The sequence below is a fragment of the Nematolebias whitei genome, chromosome 6 (assembly GCF_014905685.2).
Source record: "Nematolebias whitei isolate Nwh7 chromosome 6, NemWhi1, whole genome shotgun sequence".
Lineage (NCBI taxonomy): Eukaryota > Metazoa > Chordata > Actinopteri > Cyprinodontiformes > Rivulidae > Nematolebias > Nematolebias whitei.
This window is the reverse complement of record NC_056503.1, coordinates 36,388,257-36,401,071: the sequence shown is the minus strand read 5'-3', so window position 1 is coordinate 36,401,071 and position 12,815 is coordinate 36,388,257. Positions and strand designations below refer to the sequence as shown.

General features: G+C 37.2%; 1 protein-coding gene across 1 annotated transcript in view; it reads right to left on the bottom strand.

Moving 5' to 3' along the window:
* ncam1b (neural cell adhesion molecule 1b) overlaps positions 1 to 12,012 on the bottom strand; it is a 107,951-nt gene extending 95,939 nt beyond the window's left edge. The window contains exon 1 of the mRNA XM_037677585.1: positions 11,739 to 12,012. Coding sequence (XP_037533513.1) covers positions 11,739 to 11,790 — 52 coding nt within the window. The 5' untranslated portion in view covers positions 11,791 to 12,012. The remainder of the gene's footprint in view (positions 1 to 11,738) is intronic.
* Between the last annotated feature and the right edge of the window lie 803 nt (positions 12,013 to 12,815).

Here is a 12,815-nt window from a genome sequence, read left to right as displayed (position 1 = left end):
CCATTTTATTTTCATTTCTTAAATAAAAAAAACTCTTTTTTTATGCATCCTTTATGATTGTCTATTGTTGTCTTTGTTGTCCACTGTTGTCATCACTCTTTGTTCGAATTGGGTCTCTCTTGTAAATGAGTCCTGGAGGCTCAATGGGATTAATCTGTATAAATAAAGGTTGAGTGTGAGTAAAAAAAGAACATTGTAAGTCAATCTAGTAAATCTTGTGTTTCATTTAGGACTTGGCGATATGATAAAGTGTTATTACAGTATTGCTTTTTTTTATATTCATCAACCTTAGTTTTAATTTCAGTACATAATTTGATAATCCTTTCTGTGTGTGTGTGTGTGTGTGTGTGTGTGTGTGTGTGTGTGTGTGTGTGCGTGCAGCGTGCGTGTGTGTATGTGGTAAAGGTGAAACTATTGAGAGGGTAATTTAATTATATCAACTTACTTTTAAGCTGCATGCATATGCATTTATTCACACTTATTCACCTCACTTATCTTTACAAAACCAAGAGAAAACTTCTGGGGGTTTTGCATTTACACACCTGTCAACTGATGGGCTGCTACACTCACAGACACCCCTTGCAGTTTGGTAAAATCAGCTATAGCTATAATTAAAGTGCATATTTGCAGAAATATTGCATGTTTTTTCTTCTCGTATCCTGCAGTAACCAATTGCAGTCTAAAGTTACAACAATGAATTGCAAAGCACTTTCTAGAATAAAGTACTTTAGTGTTTGAAAAGGCAATTTGTGCCAAAAGTGCCTAAGATGACTCACCCCAATAAGACTCGGATTGGCTCATGGTTTAATCGATGAATTGACTAAAAAGGTTTAATGTTTATCACAGTGATTGACATAAATTTAATTGTAATCTAATATTATGATTGTTTTATCATTCACCCCTGGCTTCATCAGCCTATATTGAAGTTGTTTTGCAGAAAAGAAAAAGACTGATTTTGTAAAAAAAAAAAAAAAAAAAGAAGAAGAAGAAGAAGAAGAAGAAGAAGAAGAAAACAGTACAGCAAAATATTTCCCATTCATTACAAACATTACAATCTTTGGGGAGGGACAACAGTTACAATGTATTTGGGGGGAAAAGGGATTTTTTTTTCATGTCAGTCACAAGAGAGCAAGCACAAGGCAAACATCAAATAGATGGTGTAATTGTCTTAATTACTTATTTATTATGCAGATGATACAGCGGTGGTGGGATACATCACAAACAATGATGAGTCCAGCTACAGGCAAGAGGTGGAACACCTGGAGAGCTGGTGCAGAGAGAATAACCTTCACATCAATGTGAAGAAGACAAAGGAGATGATTGTGGACTTCAGAAGGAACAAAAACACCTACACCCCCCTGAACATAAGAGGATCTGCGGTGGAAGTGGTCTCCAGCTACAAGTACTTGGGTGTACACATGAATGACAACCTCAGCTGGAGCAACAACACCACCAGCCTGATCAAGAAAGCTCATCAGAGACTCTACTTCCTCAGACGGCTGAGGCGAGCTGGTCTGGGAAGCTCAGTCCTCACCTCCTTCTACAGGTGTGCAGTGGAGAGCATCCTGTGCTCGAGCATCAATGTGTGGCATGGAGGCTGCACAGCTGCAGAAAGAAAAGCTTTGCAGAGAGTGGTGAAGGCTGCACAGAAATCTGTTGGAATCAGTCTCCCCACCATCACAGACATCTACACCTCCAGATGCAGGAAGAGGGCCACCTGCATCATGAAGGACCCCACCCACCCAGCACACACACTTTTTGCCCCACTCCCCTCAGGAAGGAGGTTAAGGAGCATTAAGTGTAGAACCACTAGACTGAGGAACAGCTTCTACCCTGAGGCTGTTAGACTCATGAATCTCTAACTAGAATAATCACTGTGTAAAACCATATCATGTTGCTGCTGATCTGTTTCATGTTGCTGCTGATCTGTTTCAATGTTGATGTGTTCATGCGTGCACATCCGCTCACAGACTCATGTTCATGTTTGTGCTGATGTTCAATGTTTTATGTTATGAGTGCTTAGTGTATATTTAGTTGATGTTTTTCTTAGTTCATATCTTAGATGTTATTACTGTTTTTCTTATACATTTTATTGTTGGATGTAACTGGGACCCTGTGTACATAATTTCGCTCCACCACATGTACCACATGAGGTGCGAATGACAATAAAGAAACTCTGACTCTGACTCTGACTCTGATTATTCATGTGGATCAATTGCCAAAGTCCTGTGCGTGCTGTCCAGATGATAAAGGTCAAAGTGGTTGTTACGATCTCAGACAGCACCGAGTCAAAGGCTTTGTATAAAGTTCATAACTTGAATAATCTATAGAACAATCGAGAGTATCTTACCTATTGTTTAAAATAAGATTTTAGACAGTTGACTAAATCAATCAAAATCCGCTTTATTCTCATTTTGGATGATTGGGTGACTGTCAAATTGGATCAAAATGTTCTCAACAATCAAATAAACAACCAAGCACTACAATTTAATTCGCAATTTCAAATCAGTGACTTTGAAAATTGTTATTTTTAATCAATACATTTATTCAATCATAAGTTTTCAACTTATAAAAATAGAAATTAATAAGTTGTTGGAAAAAAACTACGAAAAACCAGGAATGTTCTAAACAACAACAACAACAAAAAGAATAAAGAAAATCATGATGCAGTAAATAGAAAGCGCAAAAAGTTCCACAGCCTTCATGTAGATAATAAACTCTAAAAGTAAAAAGTATCACGTTCTATATTTCTCACTACATTACACAGCTATCCAAGTGTTGAACATATACATTACACTGATCGCACACACACGCACACACACATTGATTTACAAAGCTACAATAATAACATTAGTAAGCACCTTTAATGGCACACTTAATGTGTGTGCTGGAGGGGAATGCAAGTATTGCACAGAGACTCCAGCAGATCATTTATTAAAAATAAATAAAAGACTCAGATCTGTATCAGGAACACAAAATCTCGATTCTCATACTAAACAATCGCAAGTTGAAGGAGAGTCATTTAAAATGTAATTTATAAAATGTCATCCCTGTAGCTGTAAGACAATAAATCTGGAAATAAAACATAATTGATCATCTTGTCATGAATAGGCACATTGATGAATAAAAAGCATTTACATAAAAAGCCCATTTTTGCAAATTGTGAGGGCAATGTGCGTGATTAAAATAAGAAATACAAAGAATGCACTTCTTTCCATGGGAATGCATTACATCAGCCAAAGTGGTTCACATGTAAAATTGTTTAATTAGATAAGTATAGTTTAGTGTGCATGAAAATACTTCTGAGGGCTGGCCAAACATTAGCTGCAGTAATCACTGCCATCATTTCAAAGCACAGCATCATGTTGAATGAGAAAGACAGAGCTAAATCTCCCTTGGAGATTGTGCCCTATTACAGTGATCTAATTAGATCCTTAAAAATAACCTTTTTTAAACAGAATTCTTGTCTCTGCACAACATAAGTCATTCATTTAAAAAAAATGTATTTTTATTTGTTGTGACTTTATTGGTTTCAGCAGACAAAACTACTTTAAATTATTACAGTTCATGAACAAAAGTGACTCAATATTCAACTGAATATAATAGAAAGAGTATAAATGTGCCCAAGTCCATACAACACATCATTTTCTACAAATGACTTATAGGAAGTATAAATTTCACTAAACATTTCAGTAATATTTATGTGCAAACAGACACAATAATTCTCAACACGATGCAGCATTCAACAAGGCTGACGAATAGCTGCCAGGCATTATACATGTCAGTAGATTCCCACAGAGCTGAGTCTGAATTTGACCAACAGCTAAAACTTCAACAGATCACTGACCTGCGAGTGCAAGATGGTGTTTCATCTTTAGAACAAGGATGAATTATTCATTAAGCAATTAAGAGAGTAAGGACAACAATTTCACGTATACTTTCAAGAAAATCTTCAACTGCTTCTTAAAATATTGATTTAAAAAGAGGTTTTGGACCTGCCTATAAGGGGGAAGCTTGAAAAATATGTAAAAAATTTTCCCCAACTTGCACGACAGTCAAGTCTGTCTTAAATCGAAGAAGTTCACATAAGATCTGTCTCTTGTTCAGACTTCAATGTTTACCCTCGTTTCTGCTATAACTTGCTGTTCTTCCCTATTCTTATTAGTCTTCATGCTGTGCTCTGAAAAAATAAAAACAGTGTCTTACAGTTACACTTTTCATTCTGGCAATAAAGTTTTGCACTGTCTTTTTATTTAAGTAACAGAGCTGAAGTTAAAGAGTGAGTAGACAATCTCTTATAGGTACAATCAAATACCAGGTATTAAATGGATGTGAAGGATTATGAATGAAAAACTCTTGCACTCAGACTTGTTACTTGCATTGTCTTCAGGTTGTTCAATTCTTCACTATTCAGTGAGTCCATGAAAGAACAGTCTTTAGCTGAATACAAGTACTTGGCATTCAGCACACAATAAGTTTAAGACTTTTTCAAAAACTACAAATTGTAAGCTAAAATACACTCAATTTGAATGGTGATCATGCCTATTTTCTTTCCTGAGCAAAGCAATTTTGCCCATTCACTCATGACAACTGGACATGGAAATGTCCACATATATAAAATTGTTAATTTTGAAAATAAAAATACAACCAAAAAAGTCAGAACTTCTGTCTGTTAAACAGCTTTATCAATAAACCTTTTTAAAAGTCATATTAATGAACATTATCACAGAGTAAGACAGAGTCATCTCTAAGTTGCTAGGCAATTGCTAAACCCGTAGAGAAGTATTATTGTCTGAGAGGGTATGGCATTATGGCAACTGCATTAAAAAAAGGCCTGAAGCTCAGCAATCCCAATTTCACAAGCTCTATGCATGGTGCTGCATAGCTTTAGTGTTTCAATAATGAATGCATCATGATGTGCATGCATGAAGGGACTCACACTGCTTCCCTTCACACTACACAAAAGAAGATGAGAGCTAAATCCTAGCCAACAGCATGTTGCTTTATTACAGTGAAATAAGACACTCATTTTCTTAAATCAGACATACTTTATGCTCAAAAGTACTGTGAGTTTGAGTTGATAGAACTCCTTTGTATCTCTTGTAAAGTGGGACACAGCTCTTTTCATCACAAATAGTGGCACGACAGCAGATTCACCTCCTTTTAGGAGCCACATGGGCCTTAGACAAGGCTGTGATTAGTTAGTTTAGGTCTCCAGAAGCCTGTCTATCCCCTGCTTCCTTCTTTGCCAAATAAGACAACCAAAGAAAGCCAAAATGAGTTTTCAGTTCATAATGGCCTTAGCAAAATGGGAAATCAGTCTTTATTTGCAAGTGAACAGCCTTGAGAGAAAAGCAAATACATTTTGTGAGAGCACCAAGCATTTATATAAGGGACTGGTAAACAGAAGCTGTAAAGAAAACAGTATTTTGAGGTGATGGTGGTTGTTTTGACCACTGTCATTTTTTTGTCAAGGCCACCTGCTGCCCAAGTCTGTTATTTCCAGATGGCATCTAGATGTTTTTATAAAACCTGAACAGCTGAAAACGTACAAAACCACACACACACACACATACACACATAAAGGATTGGATTTTTTTTTTTTTTTTTTTTTTTATTTATTTATTTATTTATTTATTTATTTATTTATTTATTTATTTATTTATTTTTAATGCTAGGAAGCCTGGTTTACACCAGTGCAGTGTGTGTTCCTTTGGAGACTTTAAAATCAGAAAGTAGCTGAGGCCACATCCTGGTAATTCTATTAGTGTTATGAGAAAACCTGATTAAATCTCAGCTTTTTCCACTTGCATTAGACCGCATTTATGCAACGTAACATGCTAGGAAATATACTAAATAAACCAATCACCAGTGTAATTGTCTGCATTTCTATGATGTACATATTAATTCAACCTTTATTTATACAGGTTAGTTTCATTGAGCCACGAGGACTAATTTACAAGAAAGACATGTTTTAAACGAAGAACACAGATGAGGTACAGACGATCATATAAAAAGCATATAAAATGGAAAGTAAATAGAAGAAATTATATAAAAGCAAAACAAGAGCTACAATATAAAGTGATGTAAAATTACTTTGTACAAAGTATATATCAAAGCTCCAGTGTAGGCTAAAGAATGAGTTCTTTGTTGATCAAAGAATGGAGCATTAATTTGGCATAAATACATAAATAGTTTTCCCAGTGTCCGAATTTGAGAAACAGCTATAACTTGATGGGAGACTGCAGCGAAGCCAAGATTCAACTTGTCTGCTGGATTCCTTAGATAAACTTTACTAATTGGCTTTTATGTATGTGAATGTTCCTGTAAAGTGCCCTGAGACAACTTTGTTGTGATATGGCGCTATATAAATAAACTGAATGAATTAATTGTCAGAATGACCCAAGTAAAAATTAGCTGTTTAGAAGTACACTATTAAAACACACTTATTACAGAACTAGATTGTTGGAGGTGTAATGTAATTCCTAGCTGTTAACCAGGGTTAAGAAACAATAAATTCTATATGTGGGCAGGTGACAATTTTACTTAAAATTGTACAACTACTAAGTAATGCTCAGTTTGGATAAGAACAGGTGAGCTTTTTTAGTGAGTTGACATAAATTTGAACGAATAGTTGACAGTTCATGAAGCTCTTTCAGTCCTTGAGTCTTTAAAGGCAGAAGCTCCAAAACAATGAGACCTTTTACTGTCTAAAGGTTTGACAGACGATTATTTGTTGAAGGTTCTTGTTTTCACAGTGTTCTGCTATTTGGTTTTTTTTTTCTTATGATTGACGAGAACACGCAGATCTTGTTACCTAACAGTAAAAATATATTTAAATGTTTTCAAAAATGAAACAAGCGGGTGGGATTGGAAAGTAGGACTGCAATATTCAGCTCAAAATGACGTCTAAAGCAGGTTATTAGTCATATAGCCAAACCTCATCACCTACCGAGTCTGTGTTTAATCAATTTCATACTTTTAAATTAACCCTCATTTATAATAATCCATAACATGCTAAGTCAAGCCTCAAAGGTGTGGCATACGGATCCCATCACCATAAAAACTAACCTCTTAAAAACAACCACAAATCCCACAGCCAGCGTCTCTTATGTCAGCAAACCCTGAGGAAAGGATGTTTATCTTCCTCCTGCAGTGCCACGCAGGGTCACGTGCACATGTAATGTCATCTATTTAGCATCCTTAGGCAGTGAATCTCCTCTGAACTCTCTCAGACCTGGATCTGTCTGTTCTACTACTCATCAACAAAGAGTCAAGTCCTGGCTGGAATGAATCCTCAGCCCTCGCTCATCCTTCTGCATGAAAACCTTAGATTTTATGATTTTATTTTATTTCATTTTATCAACATCATTTGCAAGAGATAGGAAAGCAAATGAGTGATATAGTAGGTTTGTCATGTCAGATTTGCTGGATTTGCAGCCATCATTTTTTGGTTGCACTGATTTCCATCCACACAAGGCTAAATCAGTCGTAAGGAAGGCTGGAGGTCTTGTAAGACAGACTGCAGTCAGCCATGCTTCCATCTTGCTTTGTAAACTGAGCAGCTACATCATAATTTCCACATGACTGATGATGTAAGACAGACTATGTAAACCAACCCTACTGTAAAGCACAAAGCTGTGTCTTCCTGTTCAATAGGACCATATGGCGAGTTCCACAGACGGATCTCTTCAGTCAAGAGGATCAATTACAAGACAAGACACAGAAAGAGGTTTTATCGCTACCACCAAATGCTGTCCACACTGTAACTGCAGTATTGCAATCTTCAATATGAAGATTAGAATTTAATTTCATTCCTTTTCACTTACTAAAGCTTCAAATGTGCTTTCATAATTTACTATTTCTGACATTTATTTACTATATTGCAAATACTGCTACATTTATTTAGATAAAATTTTAGCTTGTACAAAAGCACATACAGTAAGTGATATCCTTATACCTTCAACTATTCAGTGCAGATGATAATCGCAAACACATTTACCAGAAAAACTAATCCTTTTGAGAATTCAGTGGTTCATGTATTATTCCGAAATTACAGCAAAGAACACAAATACATTGAATATTAACCATCAACGCAAATAAAAATAGATGCAACAACTCTATGAACTTCCACTGTCTGAAACAAAATCAAAACTTGTTTTGTGGGCGTCTCCATGTTGTCTTTTTGATGCTAGAGTCTGTGCGGGAAGGATGTGGGGCTATACCAGCAATACAAAAGTCCTCCCAACTTGTTAACAGAGTGTCACATTGTCAGTCACATTGTAACATGACACTTTTTAAACTCTTATTTTTTAAATGGAGCAAGGTACTGTGAATTAAAAAAAATCAACAACGTGTAAGTGTATTGTTTAAGTCATGAAAATGTTTCTTTTTTTTACACTTGAGAGGTGGGGCTTAAAAATTGTACTGCCTACTACTACTACTACTACTACTACTTTATAGTCTAGTATTATGTATTATTTTTTAGTCTAGTATTAGTATTATAGTATGTATAGTCTAGTATTAAGTATTTAACTATTTATGTTGCTTTGCTGTGGTAAATTTTTTTGCTACTTCAAACCGTGCCTTGTCTAGGACACGGTGTGAGAGATCCTTTTTTATACCACTCTCCTCATGTTTCTTCCCTTTTTCTTATCTAAGCAACAGGGGTAGCATATCTTTGAAGCTGCAGCCCACTGTACACTTCTGTCCGTCTGTAGGACGTCTGTATGGAAAGTAATTTCGTTGCACTGTGCAAGCATAGTAAAAGCATTCTGATTCTGATTCTGATTATTGCCTGTATAAAGCACTTTATAAACAACCACAGCTGCAAAAAAATGCAGTACATATAAATTCAATGAACATTTAAAACATAAAACAGTGAAAATAGTTAAAACAATAAAACAGCAGTAAAACAAACCAGAGCAAGTCTTAGGCTGTGCCCAAAACCAAGGAATAAAAATGGATATTAAGAAGTGTTTAAAAGTGGACAGTGAAGGGACTTGTGGGAGATTGTTCAATAACCTTGGAGCAGCCTAGTAGGGGACACGGGTCCTTTGTGGCTTCAACTTCCTGTCCTGTGTCTAGTTAAAATTTATGTCAGAACATAAACTTAAAGAAAATGTATAGTTCAGTGATAACAGCTGTCAGTCTTTGTCTTTGTTGGATATACATATAACAGAATTGTTTTAACTCTACATTGTCAACCATTGCCATAAATTTACATTTAAAGTAAAGCTGTGTTTAAAAAAACCAAACTGAACTAAATGTCCTTTTGAACATAAGGATGCATCTAAAAAAATAAGAATGATGTGGAAAAAGTTCAGATTTTTTTTGTCAATCACTTCAGAAAGTGTGACTCTTTACACTGAATGAAATATTTCAAGCCTTTATTTATTGTAATGTTGGCGATTATGGCTTACAAATAATGAAACATCAAAATTCAATGACTCAGAAATTTTGAATATTGTGATAAAGTTCCATATTAGAAACTCATGGTGTCACACCTTAATCACATGAGTAACTCTTAGACATGAGCTACAAACGTCCCATTCCTCATGTCAAGTCACTCCTGAACCAGAGACACCATCAGAACATGGGCTGAGGAGAAACAGAACTGGACTGTGGCTCAGTGGTCCAATGTCCTCCTTTCAGATGAAAGTGAATTCTTCATGTCATTTAGAAATCAGGGTCCCAGAGTCTGGAGGAAGAGTGGAGAGGTCCAGAACCCACAATGCTTGAAGTCCAGAGTGACGTTTCCACAGTCAGTGATGGTTTGGGATCATGTCATCTGCTGGTGTTGGTCCACTGTGTTTTCTGAAGTCCACAGTCAATGCAGCATCTACCAGGACATTTTACAGCACTTCATGCTTCCTTCTGCTGACGAGCTTTATGCAAGCCATAATCATTTAAATTACAAGAAATAACGGTTTGAAATTGTTCACTCTGTGTAACAAATCCATACAAGTCTCACTTTCTGAAGCTGATAAAAAATATTGGGCTTTTTCCACACTATTATAAGTTTTTGAGATGCACCTGCAGTTATATTGTCTAAAAAAAAAAAAAAAGAGCTGAGATCACAAGATGGCAGGAAGCCAAGTCAAGTCTAGATCAACCTGCAGTACAGAAATGTTAGCAAACTGAGCTACTGTTGCCACAATGTGCCCAAATATTACAAATCAAAATTTCTAACCACACATAACTTCACCATTTGTTATCATTTCTAGATATAAGATACTCACAGATCAAAGTACATGCATGTTAGGCTGACTGGTAACTCTAAATTGCTCCTAGGTGTGAGCGAGAGAGTGAATGGTTGTTTGTCTCATTTGATGGATGGATGGTTTGATGGATGGATGGATGGATGGATGGATGGATGGATGGATATAAAATATGAACAAAACAGATATTAGATAAATGTCTATAAGTTTAGCAACAGTTCTTATACTAAGGTGTATTTTAAATCACAAAACTCCCATCTCAGCCTAAACATAATATTGATTTTCTTTGTAGAAGTTAAAGCTTAGCAATTTATTTGAAATGTCACACAAGAAGCCACTGAATTACCAGGGTCTGTTTGGGTGTCACTGGAGCCAGTCGCGTTTCAAAATAAGCACTACAAGAAACAGATATAAAAGGGCAATGAATTATCCCACAAGACGCCTTGTAATATTCCATTTTGTCTTAATATTGGGAGATAAACATGCAGGGGAGGCATGTATTACCATCACAATGCAGTGAGGGCTCCACTCCCACTGCGTTTTCCTCTCTCGCCTGAGGAACACCCCTTCACATCGGATTGTACATGAGGGATTAAAAGGCTAACCCACGGAAAATCCTGAGCCTGGTTGGAGCCACGAGCACCACTTCCAACACGAGCACTTTTCACATAAAATAAAACATTGCTCATCAGAAAGGGTGCGTGCAAATGTCATCAAAGTGTAATTTCAGCCAAACTCCCCTTCGATTTACGTAATGGCACATTTAACAACTTGGAGGATCTAATTTCAAAGCCCGTGTTGTGGCATCGGATTACATAACAGATGATTCAGAGTAGAAGTTGTGCTTAGCTGTGCACGAGTGAGAGACCACATATAAGCCCACGAGTGTCCCTGGTCAACTCTTGATTTTGTCCAAACGTGTTGTGCACCTCCTCCGCTGGTGCAGGTGCAGGAGTCAAATGCCCGATGTATTATTTGGCTGCTCCTATCCTTCCTTGTCTTTCTGTTTTGACCCAGGAGACAAACGCAGGGAGCCCAGCGTCACTACCCCACACCAACAAACACGTCCCACCCGAGCAGAGACAGGAGAACGGCCCACGTGACCAAGAACACAGCAGCACCCCGCTTTCTCCACGCACATCCTACTATTTCAGAGCCACTCTCTCTGCACCATCTTTTATTTAATGTGCAATAATGCCAAGTCAGCGCGGTGTGTGGTCAAGCAAAACAAACAAACAAACAAACAAAGCCAGCTGTGAGTGTGTGCCAAGATAAACAGCACCCATGACATATTAGGCACGAGCTGTCTTTACCGGACGAACAGCTCGCCTATAAGCTAATTAAGGATTGTCAGCATCGCACCTGCTAAATAGAAAAAAAGAGTGCCTGCGGGCGGAGGAGGCGAGAGACTGCCTGCGGTCCTGACTACAATTTAAAGCCACGAAATATGGGATAGTCGCACACACACACAAAACAACATCCATTTTTATAAACTCAGAGCTTAAAAAAGAATCTTACCTGTACAGCCCACAAGTAGCAAAGCTAGAAAAACATCCCCGGACTGGACCATCTTTAACTCCCGAGTAGCGTGACCGTTGGACGGCGTTAGCTAACGTTTAAATCTCCGCTCCTGTCCCCCCCGCTAACTGTAACAGCTGCTCCTCGGCTTTTCCTCCGCTTTTAACAACTGTTCATCCTAATCTTTAATGTGTGAGCTCGACGGCTTCAGAGTGTCAGTCAGTGGCAGGGTCTTAGATGACGAGCAGCGGTCACAGACAGGATGATGATGATGATGATGATGCTGAGCGCCAGTGCACAGTTCAAAGTCTGACTGACAAGCGGAGCCTTCTCACACATCGTGGATCACTCCGCGCGGGCGGAATCAAAGGATCTTCTGCTAAATAGTGCCGCCGCACTCAAAGACAGGCGCTGTGATGGAGCGATGGGGAAACCCCAGCTATGATGCAGTGATTGACACGTGCAAGCAGGAGACACGCGCGCACACATAAATATTCACTTAAAACAGTTTAAACTGTACAAAGCTGCAAACCCACACAGGTTCATGCATTTTATATAATCAGAAGCGTGTAGGTGGGGATGGGGATTTCTTCAAAACTCAAACCTACCTAAGCTGTTGTAACTGATGTATCATACAGTTTAATTTATTTATGCTTTTATTATGTATTTGTTGCAGCTCACCCCACATGTCTACTACTTCACTGAGTGCAAAAACAATAAACAAACACAAACAAAACAGTTTTCTTTTATTAATATTTATTTTTAAATCAAGGTGGCAGCCGAGAAATAGTTCTGGGACCCCAAAAAAATTCCAGCTTATATTGTGTGTCTGGATACTTTAAATGGGTCATAAACTGCTAATAATCATAAATTACCATGATTACAAGTCTTACAATTAAGTTAAATAATTTCACAAAATTGTTTCATCCCACAAATTCCAAAGTAAAACAAATACAATTATAAGCAATCAATTCAGCATGTGTTTGATAAACCATGAAAAAGACAATTTGTAATATAATCTCCATACAATAGCAATACTGTATAGTAGTTGGCAAAGAATAATTGTTTGTATAACAA